A 19,489-nucleotide genomic window follows, 5' to 3' on the forward strand; every position below is an offset into this window, starting at 1 on the left:
CGTTTTGGGGGGGAAGTTTGGGGGTAAAATAGTTGTTCTAAAACAGGTGTTAATATTATTGCTAAAAAATCTAACGGGGCTGGTTGGGACTCCTCGGGAGTCAGGAAGGATTATTTTTCAGATGATGTTGGGAAAAAAAAAGGCATAGAGTTGGACTCTTTGATCGCACTTCTCGGGGACAGATTTAACATTTCTGCAGCGTTTAGGGTTGATCGAGTACAATATAAAATTAAATATAATTTACATACTGTATTAATAAGGACCGATGTATTGGAGCTCCTTAAAAATGAGCAGCTAGATTGATTGATCAGGGTGGCTTTGCAGCCCACTTTTTTAGATCCCCGGAGTGAAAGATTTTTTTGTTACAAGTTTCCCTATACAAATAATCTACATTGTAGATTTGTATAGGAAAACACAGGAAATTAAGTTTCAAAGTGGCATACATGTTATTCAAACAAAGGGCAGGCTGTGCTCCATAAAGATTTGGCTGTGGGTAAAGTGATAAAGTTAGTTAGTTTGCATCAGCTGGGGCTGAGGGCATTTAATATTCATTTCCCTTCCAGTCTGCGGTTATATGTACTGTATACTGTATAACTATTATCACCATAACTGCATCCATGGTTGGGTGACATGCAATGGTGTGTAGTATTCAGTGGCACAACCCAGCTGACCAACCAGCATAAATAGGTTTCAAGAGGTAAATATCTGAGGAGAGAGAGAGATAAGATGGTCCTATTAACGTTTGCATGGTCTTCCACCCTATCTATGCTGTTTTGAGTGTTGCTTAACCAACTCACATTTCATTTTTTTCCCCCTTTAAATCGGCTTTCTCAAACCTCTTCCCTCCCAAACGTCTTCCCTCCGAAAGGTGTGGGGTGCAAGTCTTACCAGCTTCATCCAGCCTGCTCAGTTGGGCAGGAGTGATGGGAGATGTAGTCCCAGACCAGAAGACCGGGTTTAAGTCCCTTTCTCTCAGTCTGTATCAAAGCTCAGATTTGTTAACAAAAAAATTGTGTGTGTGTGTGTGTGTGTGTGTGTGTGTGTGTGTGTGTGAGAGAGAGAGAGAGGTTGTTCCTTCCTTCCTTCCTTCCTTCCTACGTCAGTGACTCAGACCTAAGCAACTCTTTCCCAAAAGATTAATACTGACATTAAAATAATACAGAGAGGATTATTTTCTTATCTCTAATGCCAGCTTATAGCGTGGTTTTGGCAGGAAGGAGGGGCTGCGGCTTCGCTCTTAAAAGTACGAATTAAAACATCATTTCTGAGGGGCAGAAGGAGCTAAGCTGTCAGAAGCTAAAATATGTTTTCACACACACCATCAATAAAGAAGCTTCTCTCAGACTGCAGATCTACACACTTATATTGGGGGCCAAGCCCCACTGAGGTGAAGGGGTTACTTCAGAGAAGTTGTGGATAAGATTGAACTGTGCAAGATCTTGTCCGAGTTTTTCCGTTCAGCAGCAGAAAAAATAGCAGATGATGACAGTTTTACAGCATGTAACTTATGGCATGTTTGTTTTCATAACATATTTTTAATCTAGCTGTGGAGAGAGGGTCAATTACATGTATACCTATTTTTCATGATTCCTTTTTAGAGGGGATGGAAAAGGAGTCATATGACTTCATCATTTGCTTCTTTCCTCATGCTTCCTTCACAGCAGAATAAAACCTAAAGCTGAGTGTGTTTGTCCTCTGAACTTCCTTGATACACCCTAGCAGTCAATGGATATTTGCAATATGGTCTCTAGTGCCTCTTTTCTGAATCCAGCTTGAATGTTGGGCATGTCTTGCTCCATATATGGTTAGAAAATCTTTGTTGCAAAACTGTGAGCATCATTTTCTTGCGCGGGAAGTACTTTTCCATATTTCCATTTAAAAATTGCTGGGGATGACACTGTTTCTCCGCTGCCTGAGAGCTCTGATCTCCATGGCGTGGGCGATCAGGCTCACAAAAGGGAAGAAACATTACAGTCATGTTCAGCTATTTAATTGAGAGGCCCTAAACACCAGAGTTCTGAGTCTCAGCCAGATTTTTGGACTCAGTCAGAGTTGTTCACTCTGGATCTGTCTGGACCGGAACAGACCACTTTTAGGTGTTGTGAATATATGGTGTCTGAATGAAATCTTGGGTTCTGTGCAGAACCTGGCTTTCCGGTGACTGAAATACATTCAACTTTTCTCAAAGCTAAAGAGATTCAGTACAAGCAACATGGATTTCCTTATTCTTTTGGCCTTCCACATAGTGTCAGAGACCATTTATGCTGGCTAGGGATTATGGGAGTTGTAGTCCAACACAGAGGAACCCCAAGTCCTCCTTAGAAAAAGGATTTTCACACTCCTCTTTCACAGCTATGCAGTCTGAGGCATAAAAAAAGAGGCATAAAAACTTGCATTTGATTTGATTCAAGTAAACCCATAATAGAGTCCTTCAAAAAGCTCTAGGAGCAGATGATTTCTGAGATATAAATGGCATTTAAAAAAAAAACAGCCAGCTTGACTTCTAGGTAAACGAGGGAGGGTGCTTGTGAGCCTGGATTGGGGCCACAGAGAAGGTCCTTTTTAGCTTTCCAGGTGGAGGTGTTTTGGTCCCTCCTGGGAAGGAGAGGAGGGAAAAGGTACAAATAGATCTAAGGCCAAACCAGCGATGGACGATTGCATTTCTGGGCCTCACGGGGGTCATTCTGCTGGCGGAACAACAACAACAACAACAAAGTCACACAAGACCTGGGTTCCTGGGTGTGTAAGGACTTGGCCACACTGAGTTCGGTGAAGGGGCCCCGGTTCAGCTGGTTTCGAAGCAGGAAAGTCCTCCCACCTGGCCAAGTCGGGGAGTCCGCTTGGAAAGAGCAGGTGCCATGGTGGAGAGAGCTTGGCTGTGTGGCCTAGTAGTCCTGCTGTGGGCCGAAGGAGACGCCTGCCTGGAGAGCCGTGGGCCAACGGACCGAGAGTGGCTGAACCCCACCGACAGCCTAGGAAACCACCAGCACTCGCCCATCCCCTACCGTAAGGAAAACGGCCTCAGCTGTCACCCCGAGGCTGTTTTTGGAAGAGATGCATCTTTGGGTGGTTTTGGGCTGCATGCAAGGAGGCCGCTTTTGTGCTTTCCTGGGTCTCCCCTTATTCCGGTCCGGGCAGCACATCCTTGGCTGGTAGGATGGGGAGGGGGGCACATCCCCTGTGAGTGGCAGGCGACAGGGCATCCCTGGGGACCGAAGGATGCCTTCATACCTGAGCTGGCAAGCCTGCTTGCCTGCATGAATTCACACATGCACAGAGAGAAGCCGGCCAGGCGGGGAGGAGGAGGTTGAACCCTGGCTTCCAGTAAAGAAGCCCCCAGCAGTGGGGCAGGCTGGGGCTGTGCCCCCCCATTGATCCGAGGAGAGACGCCCTGGCTTCTCATCCTACAAGCCTCCTTGGAGGGGGGTCACGTGAATGCCCATCTGCTGGGCTTCACAGTAGGGTGGCCTGCTCATGCCACTCATGCCAAACCGGGGAGGGGGGGTCTGTCTTTGCACATGGAGATAAATGAGTTTAAAATGGGAGGCCCAAGTTCTCTGTTGCCCCACCATAGAACACCCAGGGGTTTTTGGAGGGCTTGTTTGGTGTGGGGGCCGCCGTAGGCTTTCACGGGGCATGTGGGCTAGTGTTCTGCTCACAGTGGCTGGCGGGGGTGGGGGGAGGTGATTCCTGCAGTTTCCTAAGCCGTCCTAAATCAACCGAGCATTTTGTGGCACAATAAAGAGTAACCGATTTAACGCGGCCTCTATGTCTGCCGACCGCCGAGCATCCGTAGCTCGCGCGGCCTGCTGCAGTCCGTGGAAGAGCAGAGAGCATGTTATTCTGAAGGCCTGAGAAAAAGGACTCGGTGCGATTAGATGGGAATTGTTGTGACTCTTTGATAAACCACAGTAAACCCAAATAACATCTGGTGTGTATGAGAAAGAATTCATGTGATGTAACAGGACTGTTTGCCTAGAAAACAACTTGTCAGCATAGCACAGATATTATATACAAAGAAACCAAAATGGAACCTCTCTGGCTCACTTCATAATTACAAAACCCATATGCCTTTAAAAGATTTTACCTTAAAAACCCATCTCATCACAGGGGGGGGGCAAGTTGGCACAAAGGGAAGGGAAGGCGGGTTAGGGTGGCTTCCGTGAAGAGAAAGTGGAAGAAACAGGTGAGGATGCAGGAGGGGGAGAGGCGGTCCCTGCCGGCACTCCAGACGGGCTTTTTCCCCCCCATTTGCAGGATGGGTGGCCGCTCTGACCGTGTTATGCGTTTCCCTTGCCGGCTGTCTGCTCCTGTGCTGTTGCAGCTTTTATCCCTCAAGACCTCCGTCTCCCCGGCAGCCTTCGAGCGTGGAGTGCATTCCCATGGAAGACCTCGAGCATCCCTTGGAGTCCCCCACCTCGGCGGCCTCTTCTCAGCTCTCCAGTTCGGTTGGGGACCCTCGAGGCCATCCGGAGGCTCCCCCTCCGTCGCCTGTGGTGCAGTTCCATCGGGCGTATGCCGAGAGCGTGGAAGACGGGGCGCCCCTCAGGCCCCTGGTGCACCGAGGTCTTTCTCGCCTCCTTTCACAGCCCAGTGGGGAAACGGATCTGCCCCTGCCGCACTGAGGGAGGCCGGCAGAAGAGACTTGTTAGGCCCAGCAGAACGCGACCCTGTCTTGGCCTGGTTTGGCTTTTAGGTTCCAGGGAGTAAACTGGGCTTGTGTTGGACAGTGCTTTTAAGACTGTGTAGGTTATCACGACTGACTGTGTCGTCTCATGGAGGAGGATGCTGGGCATCCTATCCTTAGGCTTTTAAAATCCGAACTGTACGGCAGCCGTCGCCCTCGCTCAAAGAAGCCAGGAAGACCGCGGGAAGTCACGCTTCGTGAATGAACGCCTTCCTTCTCTGGTGGCTGAGTGCCCTTGTTTTGCAGTTCCCTGTCCATTTTATGCTTATAAATGTGTATCTCAAGCCTTTAATAAAAAAAACAGTGGAATCTACCTGGTCTTGTTGATGCTGCCGGTCCATTTCCGAACCCCGGTCTACTGGAAATCGAGGTCCATAAAGGCCCTCTTTCACAAGTGTTCTCCAACTGGAAAGGCTGTCCTTTTGTTAAAAAAATATCTCTGCACCCATTCCTGGGAAACCTGGAATCTTCGTGTTTATCCAAGGAGTGCAACTGTGGCTGCAATTCCCCCCACCCCGCTCCCATTTCTGCAAATAAAAATGTGAAGGGCTATTCCTGTTTTTTTTTTTTAATGGGAGGGGGGAACAAAAAAAAACAGAAGCAAATAGCACTATGGCATATTTTGCACCCGCCCTTCTGCAGCTTGGGAGGTCTAGTTCCCGTCCAGTGACCGATGAGGTCGGAAAAGATCCTTTAATTCTGACAAAAGGAATTTCAAGTTGCAGCCCCTTTGCTCCCTCCCATATCTAACAGTTGCCATTATTAAAGGAAAAGTAGCATTAGGAATTTTCTCAATGCTTCGTGAATACGAACCTTGCCTTGGCCTTCAGCTTTGTGGAACGGAGAAAGACTGGCTCCTGAGTAGACTGACAGGCATTGGGTCCTAAAAACGGTCTTGAAAGAGCTCGGTAGGTCAGAACTTGGAAAAGTGACTTTTTAAAAGACTAGTCTTTACAGACTCTCCAGCCCGCGTGGCTCAGGGTAGCGAGGATTTCTAGGAAATGTAGTCCGAGAAGGTTTCCCCCCCCCCCCAAGGAAGGAACGGTGCAGCAAAAACAACGGAGAGTCTGATGGCATTTTGAAGATGAAGAAGTTTTATTTTGCAAAAGCTCTCCCAGGCTGTCGCTCCTGTGCTCAGGTACAGCGGGGGGCAGTTCAAGAAAGTGGGGCTTCCAAGGTCTGTGTAGCACCTGCATCCTAGCAGACAGGGATACATTTCCTTTTAAGCCACAGGCCCTGCTTAAAACTCCCAGATGACTCAGAAGCAGACCCAGACGAGGGCTTAGCCGGCATGAATCTGGACCCCCACCGGAGCCTCTTTCAACCTTCCAGGTGGAGACGATGTTGGGCCATTTTGGGTGTGGGTAGGAATGAATGGCAGGGTGCGGATCGGGACCAAGCCAGCTGGGTCGGATTGTGTCCCCCTGTCTCTCCAGAGAGAGAGAGTTCAGTGGAGGAACAAACTGGGAGAGGAAGGGGTTGCCATTGGCTTGGCTAATTAAGGGAGCTTTAATTAGCAAACCAGGAGCCTGGAGTTGGGCTAGTGATAGCCAAGCCAGGCTGAAAAGATCTCACTCTGATTGAAACCTCCTCAAGGGGTGGGTGCCATGGCCGGCGCGTGGCTGTGCCCCTTACTTGTGATGCTCTGGACTCCAGGAGATGATTCTGTGGCCACGGAGGGGCCCCTGTATCCAGACTGGCAGCGCCCCACTGATGCCATGCCAACTACGGAGCCTTCACCTCGGTACCACAGTAAGCGAGCCCACACTCCTTTCTTACCGCAGTTGCTCAGCTTCTGAGCCTCTTGGGGGTGAATCCTGGCTCCTCATCTTCCACTTAGGAGCCTGGGAACCTCTCTCTGGCTCTCCTTTTGGGGTCCCCCCCTCTTCAGTTTCTCCTGCCAAATCTCCTGTTCGACTGTTGGGTGGGGTCTCCTGGGGTGTTGACCCCCCTCCAAGCGAAAGCACCCACAGTTTTAGCTGCCCTTGGGATGACTGAGGGATCGGGCCCCTGCCTGGCTTTCCCTCCTCCAGCCTGAAATGGGGGAGAAAACTGCATCTAAGAGTCGACCCTTGGGCTCATTTCTTAAATCCACTCTGTCAGTTTCTAAGATCCTGTGCTCTGCTCGTGACTTACCACTTTAATTTTTTTTTAAAAAAAACAGTATTTAAGAAAGAAACCATGGGCACTTGTTTTTAAGGAAATCAGCAAAACTCGTGGATTCAGATATTGCCAATGATTAGCCTCCTGAACATAATTAAGAAGGATCATTGGGGGGGGGGGGAAGGCCAGAAAGAGTTGGTTGTTATCATGGATCCAGGGAGCAAGATTAATATTTGCAAAGAACTGGAACAGCAACAAACAAATCAGTCTTGAAGATGGGGAGGAAGAAATGTGGAGTTTAGCAATGAACAATAAGTTAACCTGTGCAATCAAAAGAAGGAGAAGAACGGTAAAATCTAACAATTGCAAAGATGTAATGGCATTTATACTTGGAGTATGTCTTTTTGAAAGGGAAAGGCTATAGGCCAGCAGAAGAACCCATGCATTTTTGGAGAGGAATGGGGTAAAAAGGGGTGCAAATGGATATTATGGGTTGGCTAGTCCCAAAGGTGAAGGTGACACAAGTGGGAAAAGTTTATTGTGTATTGTGTGTTGTCCCCATTGAGTTTGTATTTTAGTTTTAATTTTATTATTTGCAATTTTCTTTTTGTATTTTTTTTTAAAAAAACATGTTATTTAACACCAGCTCCAGCCATTTTTTAAAATGCAGGCCTCCATATTCACACCCATAGTCAGAAGGAGCGTCCTGTTTGTGACATCGAGCGAGGCAGGCGTCGGGCTGCTCAGCTGTGCCAGTCCTTCTGAAAGGCAGGAGAAATTCTGGGACAGGAGTCCGGGGCCTTTAATTGAGCAGCCATGCTACCATTTGTTTTAACAGTATACATGGATTTTTTTTAAAAAAAAATCTTCAAATAGAATGAGTAAGGTATAAAGTTTCTAGTCCATAGTGCATTGCAGTGCAAGAGACTTAAATGCCATTATTACCCTGTTAGAGTGGGAGGGAGGGTTAAACTCTTCATGGTGGCTTAAACCCTGGAGGTGTGTAGGTGTGAAAGGGTTCTGTCCCATCCAGGTGTAGCCCAAGAGATTCTGCGGCCTGAGGCAGTGCAGCAAAAAACCCTCTCCCCCCCCCCAAGGGAAGGTGCCTTGGGGTCTAAAGCAGGTCTATTCCTCTTGGCCTGTGTGGCAACAAATCTGTGCATCACCGATTTTAAAAAAGCAACAATAGCAAACTAAAAAAAAAAAAAAAAAGATTTACTGCCTTCCTAGGTCATCCGATGCCTGTCTCCCTCTGCTTCATGGCAGAGCTAGGCCTGGTTTCATGCAGGTGCAGATTCTGAGGGGGGAGGCTTGTCTGGACACATCATGAAAGAAAATTAGGAGAAACCGATGGGGAGAGATGGATTTCCTATCGCCTTAGGACTCTTTTATCTGGGGGGGATGGCTTCCAAGCCCCCCACTGATGCTGAAAAAAAATGCAGACATTCTATTTTAATAGTGAATGCTGTACATAACATGGTCTCTGGTTCCCTCGGGTGGCCAGTTCTGGTAACCACATCGTTAAAAACAGAAATATATTGGGTTTTTAAAAATATTTTTAATATTTTCAGACCATGGATAAGTGAATCTATGGATCCTGATCTTGTGGATAAGGGGGGGGGGGGGGTCCCTACTGTGCTAACTGGCTTTTCCTCTGTTTCTAGAATGGGCTGCTGTTCTGACTTGTGCCATGCTGGTGGCCTCCCTGTGCCTTTCCACCGTCGTCTGCTGCTGCACCTTTCGCTGGTCGAGGTCCCACCCTCCCCTGGCTGGGTCTCCGTACGTGCAGTGGATCCAGCTGGAGGAGTCTGAGCCTTCTGCACAAGCCCCAAGCTCTCCAGAGCCCTTCCCCTCTCCAGCGGCCGAGGGTCCCCGGGGCGACACGGACCAGCCCCCTCCCTCACCCATCGTGCAGGTTCACCGGACGCAGGCGGAGACCTCGGATGACGAGGCAACCCCTGGGCCTCTGGTGCACCGGAACGTCCCACGCCGTGCTGGGCCGCCCGGCTTGGAAACGGAACAATCTGCAGAGCAGTGATGTAGGAAGCGAGCAGAGACGTGTTGGACCTGGAGGAAGACAATCCCACGCTAGCTAGACCACCATGGCTGCTTCTAGGATTTGGGAAAGGAATCGTTCTTGTTCAGGTTGAAGGATCTGCATCCACTCTCTTCAGAGGGCATTAAAACATTTTCGATACTCAACGTGCATACTATCAGCCCCGCTAACAGGGCTGCAGGAACGGACCTGATTCTTTGCCTAGCCTGGAAATCGCCTTAAGTTAGGCCGATGGTCTTATGGGTCAGCATCCTGGATCCCCCTCTGAAACAGTTAATGCTCAATAGTTAATGGTCAGTGAGTTCTTGCTTGAGAGAAATGGTGTGCCCACCAACGGTTAATAACGCTTTTGTGTCTTTTCAGATAGCTTTCTCCTCCTTGACCCTTTCCCAGTAGATGTCAGAGGGAGACAGTATATCAACCAGTTTGACTTATGGAATATTTTCCATATTTTAAAGTCAGGGGCTGCTTCAAGGGGGGGAAGGGGAGAACAACATGTGACCCTCCAGGCACGGTTGGACTTCAACTCCCAGCATTCCTCACTGCTGTCTTTGACGGCAACGGCTCATTGGAGCTGGAGCAGAATGGCTGCTGGAGGCTCATTGAAGCAGAAAAGGGCGACAGGGAGCATCGCTCTGTTTTTCCTCGTGATGCTAAGGAGCGCTTTTCCAGCTCTGCGTCCCGAAGCAAGTAGCCTCATTGGATGTGTGTAGGATGATTCAAGCGGCATCTAAAATGCCGGTAGAGGATAAAGCTGTGGCCATTCCTGCGATGGGGAGAACTAGTTCTGTCTCACCAGATCTGGGAATCCACCCTTGGACCAATGACATTTGGAGCTTGTCTTAACACTGCCAACGTTGCAGGAAAAGTGGAGTGCATATCTATCTACCACCGTGGCTTCCAACCTTAGGTCTCCAGATGTTCTTGGACCACAACTCCCAGAAGTCCTGGTCAGCACAGCCGGGGTGAAGGCTCCAGGGAGTTTTAGTCCAAGAACATCTGGAGGCCCAAGGTGGGGAACCTCTGGTTTACAGTATGCAACACAGCAGTGTAGAAAATGCACAGGTTATCTTTATTCTGCTGGAACCTTTGTTCTTAAAACATTTTCTTCTCCTTTATTCTGGGCTAGTTTACTAGTGGACAGCGAGGGCTGTTCCTCCTGAAACTTCATTTCATGTTGGAATAAAGTAGGGCCATGTTTGGAGGAGAATCGGTTTTCTGCCTTCTGTAGTCAGGCTTTTAACATGTTTCTGTGCATTGCGCTGAAGAGGTGAGCGAGGCGGGCATCAAGACACCCTCCCCAAAGGACCTGCTCGTTGTGATGCTTGAAGTTGTTTTTCAACATAGATCATTGTTGTGTTTATCCATGCACGGTTTGTTAATAAAGACAATAAAAAGTGGGCATTTGGTTTTCCTTCTGGGGTTTGTTCCGCTTGAGATCAGAACTGGATTGATGGATTTGATTTGATTTATATACAGTACCACCCCATTACTGCAATGCATTATTCTGGGGGCGGGGGGAGATTTACAACCATAACACAACAGTCAATCAAATTTAAATAAAACACACAGAGAACAGCCATTCTCAAAGAGGCATACATTGCAACTTGAGTGCCGAACGTGAAGCATATCGAGAAGAATCAGGCGGGGTTACAGAAAAGCACATCTAAAGAGAAGAATAACTGCTGTGAATATCTTTTGCATGTTTGGCCTACAAATTCTCCAAGAATTCTGGGAATAGCAGCCCAAAAACTGAAGCTTGCCCTCCTGGGGGCTTTGCACCCATAGAGAAGGGATTTTAATTACCTGCACTGTCGGCTTTCCCGATCTATTCTTCCTATTGGGATTTGTGAAAGAAAGCGGGGGGGGCGGGAAGAAAACTGTTGTAGCCTTTCTGGGAGTTGTAGTTTGGCTGTCCATTATGTTCCATAGAAGGCGCCTCCCAAAGAATTACAACTCCTAAGAAACACCGTGGCAGTTTTCATTCAATCTCTCCTCCACGTTCCTCATTACACAAACTTTTATTGGAGTTCATGGTTCCATATTCTGGATGGAATGCCACTGAAGCTGTGCACCACCTTAGGGCCCTCTCAGGCCTGTCTATCTGCTAATATCTTTACGAGCAGCAGAAGACCCCTGGGTGTAGCTAGGTATGGCTCTTTGCTTGCCTGCTGCTAGGTCCATTTGATGGTTGCCACAGCTTTTCCCCCACCGCTGAGTGCTGTGCCTTCTGCCCCACAGGCCCCAGTGAGGGCGAACCACCCCATCCCAGAGTGCAGGACACATCATAATGGGCGCAAGCAACAAGAAGCCAGATTTAGGCTGAATATCAGGGAGAAAAAACTTCTTAACTGTTAGAGCAGTACGACGATAGAACCTTGCAGGTGTTGAGCGCTCCAATGCTGGAGGCAGTCAGGAGAAAATTGGACCACCCTATTGTCCGATCTGCTTTGATTAGGATTCCTGCACTGAACAGGAGGTTGCGACTCGATGGCCTTCCAACGCCCGGATTCTAGGATTCCGAAGGAACAGCGCCTCTCGATCATTACTCAACACTCAACTTTATCGTGACTCATGCTAAATTTAACTGCTTCATGTTTTAATAAAGTAGGACTACATTAATGAATATCTCTTTAATGTATTATGAGTTCTGATCTAAAACTGAGTTTATGTTTTTTGTGGTTAGCGATTTTTCTTTGCTGTCTGGCATTTGTCCTATAATTGTTTATTGCTAAAGTAAACATTTTAAGAAATGTGTATTTTAAATGGTAGGTCGGTAGGCAGTTTACGGTACTTGGGCGCTCTCTGCCCAAGGATGGTGACAACTGAGAAACCCCCCGTATCTTCCTATTCCATTAGTATATGCTGTTATTCCGTGACATGCGTTTGTGGATGCTTCTTCGGTGCCTGCCCACGTGGGCTAAAACCTTTGAACCCAAAATAGAACTGCGACAGAGGAAATGCACCCTGGCTTCTTAAGCCAAGAGAAACCGTGTGAAATTCCGACAGACTTCAGGTCCAAGTAGACTCAAAGAGGATGGGCATCTTACTAAGGTGCAGTCCCGTTGAAAAGAGGAGGTTTCCTTCCACGTAGAAATTGGGAGGCTCTTGGCCAGGAGGAATCGGGGCCCTGGAGAGGGAGCCCTGGTAGGTTCCTCAGGTGGAGGCGCTTTGGGTCATTTCCTAGCACTGGAGGGCAAACGGAGAAGTGCTGGCGGGCCTGGATCAGAGCCGAGTCAGCTGAGAGGTGTTGAGCCTGTCGGCTGCCATAAAGGCTGAGGAGAGACTCAGGATGTCAGACGGACGTGGGACCATCAGGTTGTTTAGGGACATTTTGGGAGAAGGAGGTGTGGTTTTGTGTTTTTTGTTTTTTACTTCCGAGGGTTGGAATGCACACAACTGTGCTGTGTGCTCTACTGCTCCCCCAGCTGCTGGCTGCTGGCTGGACCGCAAGGGTGGGCGATGGATGCTACTGCCCACTCAGAGAGGACCCCTCCCTCTCCTGGAGCCGGTGCCCGAAGGAGCCCAACAGGGAGGATGCCCAGGGCTGCAGGGAGCCTTGTCACCCTCCCAATGGCGGTTCAAGGGAGGGGTCTCCTCTCCAGCATCAACGGTGCCCCCGGGTTGCCCTCCTCCAAGCCAGCTTCGCCACCCCGCCCGGAACCACCGTGCCGGCCAATGACAAGCCAGTTCCTGGTAAGTCCCTACTTTTGGTAGAGTCTGACATAGGACCTCTTTATCTGCAGGATCAGTACCCGCTGATTCCCTTATCCACACCCTGAACATATTCTAGGAGAAAACTCCTAGAAATATGTATTTCTAAAGACAAAGTTACCAGAACTGGTCATTAGCAGAGCCGGAGAATGGGCCACGTATAGCGTTTGGCATTAAAACAGTGTTTGCTATGACACACATTGTTCAGCATCCATGGGGCGGGAGGAGTTTGGAACTGAACCCCCCCCCCACGGATACAGGGGTCTGATTTTACAAAACCCAGTTTGGATGGCTATCTTTGGCTCGCCCTGCTGAAGGGCGAAGGGATTCTGGTGCTCATGAAGGAAGGGGTGAAGGAAATGGGATGCCAGGGAGGGGCCTCAGACACCTGCCAACTGGAGGCCCTCTTCTGTTTTTTTGTGATTTCCAGACTGGGCGGCCTTCTGCTCGTTCATCGCCATCCTGGTGAGCATCACCCTCGGCCTTGTTGCCTGGCACTGCAAGGAGAGGTACTGGGGCCGACGGAGAGCCCGCTGCTGCAGCCACGTCTTTCTGAGCGAGAGCCCCGACTCGACGCCCCAAATGGAAGACCTCCCTTCTCTCCTGATTCCACTTCCTCTCATCATGACCCCCTACATCGGAAATCTGACGCACCGCGGCGTTAGTGCTGATGATCTTGAGGAGAACCTGGAGGGACCCCCGGTCATCCACCTTCTTTCTGTAGGTGCTGAAAACCCAGAGGACAAAGCCATCGGGGGGTCTGTGGGATCCAGAGCAATTCCTGGCCATGCTTTGAAGCTCAGGTCTCTCCCAGACCACATTCTGGAGCCCAGACCTTCCCCAGACCATGCTCTGGAACCCAGACCTTCCCCAGGCCATGCTCTGGAACCCAGACCTTCCCCAGGCCATGCTCTGGAACCCAGACCTTCCAAAGACCATGCTCTGGAACCCAGACTTTCCCCAGACCATGCTCTGGAACCCAGACCTTCCCCAGGCCATGCTCTGGAACCCAGACCTTCCCCGGGCCATGCTCTGAAACCCAGACCTTCCCCGGGCCATGCTCTGGAACCCAGACCTTCCCCAGACCATGCTCTAGAACCCAGAGCTTCCCCAGACCATGCTCTGGAACCCAGACCTTCCCCGGGCCATGCTCTGGAACCCAGACCTTCTCCAGACCATGCTCTGGAACCCAGACCTTCTCCAGACCATGCTCTGGAACCCAGACCTTCCCCAGACCATGCTCTGGAACCCAGACCTTCCCCAGATCGTGCTCCAGGGCTCATTTTGAAAACAGAACCCATCCGCACACCAGCTACACCTGGAGAAGAAAAACTACTGATGTGACCCCTTATATGGCTGAGACTGGATTTCCCATGCAAGATCTTCATGGCTTGCTTTTATGATCCAGCAAATGAACCAACCCTATTTAATTTTTTTTAAACACCCACACCCACACACCCACACCCCCACACACACCTCTTTCCCCAACACCCCCATTAACATAAATGAAGAAACAGCCTCCGTGGTGGGCTTGTTCTAAATATTTCCACTAGCTTCTACGGCACCTTGATCGTTCTCTTCCCGGAGAGATGCTCTGGGACCTTTTATTTGTGGTTCATTTGTGGGCCTCTTCCTGTTAGACCTTGATCTCTGTTTGGCAAAAAACCGGGGCTGCTTCACTCCCATGCAGGAGATTTGCGACGTCCGTCACCCATGGCTCTTTTCAATACGAAAACGGAACGACTCTTTTTGGGTTCTCGTTAACCTCAAAGAGGCGAAATAGAAAAGCAACTAGATCTGCAAAACAAGAAAGCAACGAGACCTGTTTGCGGGAATGACTGCTTCTGGGAGGCAAGGAGCTGTTTTTAATGCAGACCCTTGTTTTTAAATGTGTATGTCTTGTTATTAATTAAAAAAATCCCCAACTTCTGGCTGTTCTCTGGCCTCTTCTTCAGATTGCCTAATGTAGTAGGTAGGAGGCAATCTAGGGCCTAGATTTATCCCCGTTTCCTGTATCCCACCTACTTTTTTATGGATACGTCTGTTAGTTGCATTTAGGCACAATCTGTCTTCCAGTGACTTTGCTTCGGAATTCATGCCTGTCTTCCCTCCTGTCACACAACAACCGTTAGTTATTAGGTAGTGCTGGCTTAGAGCCCTTGACTGGCCAAATCTGCTAGTGTTCAAGGGAGACACACCTCAGAAGATTATGGGCTGTCGTTCTAACTGGTACACCAGAGATGCAAGCCCCATTAGGGTTGCTATAAGTCGGTTCCAGCTTGTCAGCACACAACAACACCATGCAGTGGATCTTAGATTAGTAAGATACAAGAGAACAGAATGAATTATTTTTGTGGGCTCATACTTTTGCCTATTCTTCTTCTGTTTGCCCACACCAAGGGGTTTGTATAATGTCTGTGTTTCTAGATTCAGAGCCTTTTTTTGTTTCCAATACAGGTTTTCTATTAATCACAAACAAGGAAAGGAAAAGTAGCCATCTAAAGCCCTATACGAATAAAATCCTTGTGAGTATCCAATGCCTTAGAAACTTGTTTTTGATTGAGACCCCGAGTGATTTCCCCATTTATTAGCTACAGCCTTTGCAAAGCCAAGAATACTTGGTGGGTTCAGCATTACAAGACGGTTTAAAGAAAGCACCGAGGCACTTAAAGAGCCAGCATCCAAAGCCACAAACTTCGTCTGTAGATAAACCACCACTGGATGTTCCCAAAGGAGCCTTTTTATTGGGATCCAGAGAATAATTTCTTCCCGTTGTAGCTCTCCCGAGTGCTTCCATCTGTTCTTCCATGGTTTCTCACATCCGTCCATGGAAAGGAAACACGGGAGAGCAAGCTGCTCGGTGCCTTTTAGATTTTATTGGTGCTTGGAATTGTTAGACGGGGAGCCATCCATGTGCTGATAAGGAATGGAAATGGAGAAGGGAGACCCTATGGCCCTCCAGATGTTCATGGCATCTGGAATGTAACTTCATCTGGAGGGACCACGCTTCTCACTTCTCTGCTGCCTGCCTACAACAGTCAACAAACAGCTGATGCTCCCTTCTCTATTTGCTAGGTTTACGCTCCAACCTTTCCCCCCTTAGGAGCTCAAGTCGGCGTGCATGGCCGCCTGCCTCTCCACCACGCCTTCGTAACAACTCAGCAAGGCAGATCAAGATGAGCGTCTGGGATTGGTCTAAGGACACTCAGTAATCTTTGTGGCCTGATGGGAGTTTGAGTTCAGTTCCCCGAACTTTTGTCTGATACTCTAACTGCTATACCACACTGCTTCTGCAAAAAACAAACATTGGCGAGAGCGCTGATTCCTGTTGTGTGGAGAAAGGATTAAAACAGTGGGTTGCAAACTCCAATCGAGTACTTATTCATGGCTGCATATCTTCCAGAATGTTTGGGTGGGGAATACGGGCTTTCCAGGAAAGAGGAAGGCTAAGGCTCCTCGGTAGAACTTTCCCTCTGTGTAGGAGAATCCGGTCGGAAACACTGAGGTTCCCTTCCAAGTATGTCAACGGGCTGCCTCCCCATTGGAACACGAGTAGGGACTGGATCCATGGTGCCTTCCCAGATGGAGGAAAGGTGCTAGCAATGAGAGGGGGCTTTGTAGGTGGGTGGATCAGGGCCGGGGCAGGTGCGGCGGGTTTGTGGGAGCAGTCTCATCAAGGAGAGGCACGTCTGGAGGGATTTAAAGACTCGCATGGACGGGGAGAAGAGGAACGTCGTGCTGGCTGGACAGGGGGATGTTGCAGTAACTCAGACCCAGGGATCGGGTGAACCTTGGAGAGGGGGGAGGCACTTCCTGGACGGGGTTCCCGCCTGAAGGAAGATGCATGCCGGGCAGCAGGTTCTCCTCTGCTGGCTCCCCTTGCTTTGGGCTGGGGGGAACCCCTCTGTCGGGGGGAAGGAGGGCGAACTCTGCCGAGCCTGGAGGTACGGCGAAACATCTCGGGCCGGTGGGGCGTTCCAGTGTCCGCAGCGTCACGACAGGGCGGAGGCCAAGTACTGTTGCGGGAATTGCCGCCTCCCTTTCTGCTGCTCAAGGGGAGAGGCCCGCCTGGACTGGCGCCGGTGCCGCCGCGCCCTTCCCAACCCGGCTGGTGTCACCCACCCTCAGCGACCCACACCCGTGGCGACAGACCAACCCTTTGAGAGTAAGTGACATGGCTCGGCCACCCGGGGGGGGGAGGTCCAAGCTCTCTCAGTTGAAGCATGGCCTTCATCACTTTAGGGATGCTGTGGTCAATTGAGTTGGGTCCTTGGCCCACCTCTCCCTCTCTGGGGCCTTCCAGTGAGCAGGTTGGTTGGGGAGGATGAGAGCTGTAGTCCGGCAGAAGATGAGGGCCTTAGAAAGGGGCACGTTGATCCAAGACCACATGGCCTGATGCTGGCCAAAGATTCGTCTATGGGTTCCTAGGGTGAGGGCCCCTTTGCCAAACTGCTGCCTGAGGCCGCTCCTGAATCTTTGCAGGGTTTGGACCCTGACGCTCCTGTTTAGAAAGAAAGCTCCCAGCTTGCACTGGGGCAGGAACAGGAAGCTTGGGTGGAGCAAAGCCTGGCTTAGCCTCCATGCCTTCCAGTTGAGGCCTTTTTCTCCCAGGTGAGCCAAAATGTAGTTGTCAGGAAGGCAGGTAGAATTCTGGAATACGGGTTATGGAATTTGTAGTCCTCTCTCTCTCTCTCTCTCTCTCTCTCTCTCTCTCTCTCTCTCTCTCTATCTAACTAACTATCTAACTATCTAACTATCTAGCTAGCTAGCTTTAAAGGCCTTATCCTCAGTGGCATGCTGGGTTAGGAGGTGTTGATTGTGTTTGTTTGCTTGCTTGCATGAAAAATCCTGTGTTTTCTGTTTCTAGGCTGGATTACGCTTGTCTGTGTTGTAGTGTTACTACTTGGCGTAACCCTTTGCCTCATTCTCAGCCATTGCAAAGACAGGCAGCAGCGTCGGCAGAGAGCCCTCTGGCTTAGAGGCATGCTCAACAACAGAAACTCGTTCAACTACGAAGACCTTTTCCCTCCGCCTCCTCCTCCTCCACCGGGACTGTCTTTCCCTGACAGTCCTCCCCCCTATGCTGAGGACCCACCACCCTATAGCGTTGAGGATCCTCATGCGAACCGTCCTCCATCGCCTCAGTTGCCGGTGGTGTATTTCCATCCTGCAAGCGGTGAAAACGAGGAAGATGAAGTAACCATCGGGCCCCTGGTCCACCGAAATGTTCCTAGCCATTGCTCAGAGATGGACTCGGTAAGGGATACTTCGGTAGACCAGTGATGGCCGGGAGGGTTGACCCACCTGGAAGACGTGTTAGGTGGCATGTCTACCCTACATAGTTAATAGTAGTTTGATGCCACTAAATTGCTATGCCTTCATCCTGCTGAACCTTTGGGTTGGTAGTTTGAGAAAACACAATGAATTATCTGCTGGAATTTGGAGAAGCACAAGAGAACTCTTTAGCAATGAATTCTAGGTCCAGACTATAAACCCCAAGGTTCTATAGGATGGAGCCATCAGCATTAAAGTGGGATCAAACCGGTATTAACAGTGTAGGGTTGATGCATTCCAGGAATGGAGTCCCATCCAAAAAGGCCATAGCTGGATGGTCAGATGTAGAAGTCCGTCCACTGTATTCGTTGATGCTTTTAAGAGTGTGTGTTCATGACATGGACTACTTGACCAACATTTTAATGGTATAACACATGGACATTTTTAATGATTTGGAACAGCACGGAGATGCTCCCAGGCCTCCCTCCACCTCCCCATTGATGAAATTGTACAAGAAAGAGAGATGGGACGTATCCATCCTGCTGTATTTGATCTTCTTTGGGATTGGCTGGTCAACAGTTCAATGAAACAGGGGGGGAAATGCACCAGAAAGGTGAACTCTCCTCCCTTCTATGGGATACTTGAAGGGTTTTCTTAAATGGAGATCACAGATTATCTGTCTAAAACAGCCTGGGACTGATTCGTATCCAGGATGAGAGCATGGGGGGTGGGGGTGGGGGTGGGGGTGAGGGAGGGGGAGGAAGACTCTGAACAAGCTCCTTCCAGTCCAGAACATGCCCAAAGAAATGTTTGTGAGAGGCAAGGAACTGTTTTTAGTGCAAGTGCTTTTTAAATGCATGTCAATAAATGTATGAACCTACTTGTTAATAAAAGTTGTGTATGTGGTCAGCCTCTGGTCTTGGTGGGGTGATTTGTCCGAAAGAGGTTCTGCTGGGGTCAAGATAGACCAACTATGGCCGAAGCTGATCTACCTGCTTTCTGTAGATCTTCTATGTAGGCCGGGTTTTAAGGACTTCTCTACTTGTACATCAGTCATATGCACAACCCACCTTTCTTCTAATGAGCTCAGCTCCATATCTTTCTTCCTCCCTCTGATATATATTGAGTGGTTGGTTTCACTTCATTATCTTCATAAGGAGCCTGTCAGGTAGGTCAATTTGAGAGTAAAAGACTGAGGTCACAGACTTCCGGGCCTCTGTATCTTTTGAGATTCTGCTTAGGGCTGTGCATTGTCTCTGGATCAATAAGTAAATTCAGGATGAATTAGAACAGAGTGCTCAACTCAGCAGATTGCCACTACCCCGGTTCTCTCCTGTCTATACCCCAATGCCCCCCAAAACTCTGTGACCCAGTCCTGTTGTGCAGCTTGTTATGACCAGGCATTGCATTTCCACAGTCACAGGAAAAAGGGTCCCCCCCCCCCAAAGAGATGTGCAAACACACAAGCACTTATCCAGATTTGAACAAGGACTGGATTTAAGGGTCTCCAAAAAGGGTAGAAGGCAAGCTGAGCACCAATCACTGTGCTCTTGCTGGGTGGGACTGAGTGCTATATATCCCTAATCTCCTTGCACCCAAGCCTTGGTCTGCAATAACTTAAATTTTTGTTGCTCACTTAGAACAGTGGATGTCAA

At 49.3% G+C, this 19,489-nt stretch overlaps 2 protein-coding genes across 5 annotated transcripts; both read left to right on the plus strand.

Moving 5' to 3' along the window:
* The first annotated feature begins 2,463 nt into the window (after positions 1 to 2,463).
* Positions 2,464 to 10,246, plus strand: LOC144584477 (uncharacterized). 4 transcript variants are annotated; one of them, XR_013538742.1, is made up of 2 exons: positions 2,464 to 3,006; positions 4,325 to 5,000. XR_013538742.1 is itself a non-coding variant. In XM_078380658.1 (2 exons), exons 1-2 carry the CDS (start codon positions 2,859 to 2,861, stop codon positions 8,826 to 8,828), a joined length of 522 nt encoding a protein of 173 aa, XP_078236784.1. In that variant the 5' UTR covers positions 2,490 to 2,858; the 3' UTR covers positions 8,829 to 10,246. The 4 variants fall into 4 exon arrangements, 3 of the variants coding, with proteins under 3 accessions (XP_078236784.1, XP_078236786.1, XP_078236785.1); XM_078380658.1 differs by lacking the exon at positions 4,325 to 5,000 and adding an exon at positions 8,455 to 10,246 and having other exon boundaries at positions 2,490 to 3,006; XM_078380660.1 differs by having other exon boundaries at positions 2,493 to 3,006; positions 4,258 to 5,000.
* A 1,831-nt stretch (positions 10,247 to 12,077) lies between these two features.
* LOC110074279 (uncharacterized) lies at positions 12,078 to 13,990 on the plus strand. The gene is made up of 2 exons (XM_072981212.2): positions 12,078 to 12,542; positions 12,991 to 13,990. The coding sequence occupies exons 1-2, from the start codon at positions 12,236 to 12,238 to the stop codon at positions 13,902 to 13,904; spliced, it is 1,221 nt and encodes a 406-aa protein (XP_072837313.2). The 5' UTR covers positions 12,078 to 12,235; the 3' UTR covers positions 13,905 to 13,990.
* Positions 13,991 to 19,489: the final 5,499 nt, after the last annotated feature.

This window comes from Pogona vitticeps, chromosome 11 (genome assembly GCF_051106095.1).
Source record: "Pogona vitticeps strain Pit_001003342236 chromosome 11, PviZW2.1, whole genome shotgun sequence".
In the NCBI taxonomy this organism is placed as follows: Eukaryota; Metazoa; Chordata; class Lepidosauria; order Squamata; family Agamidae; genus Pogona; species Pogona vitticeps.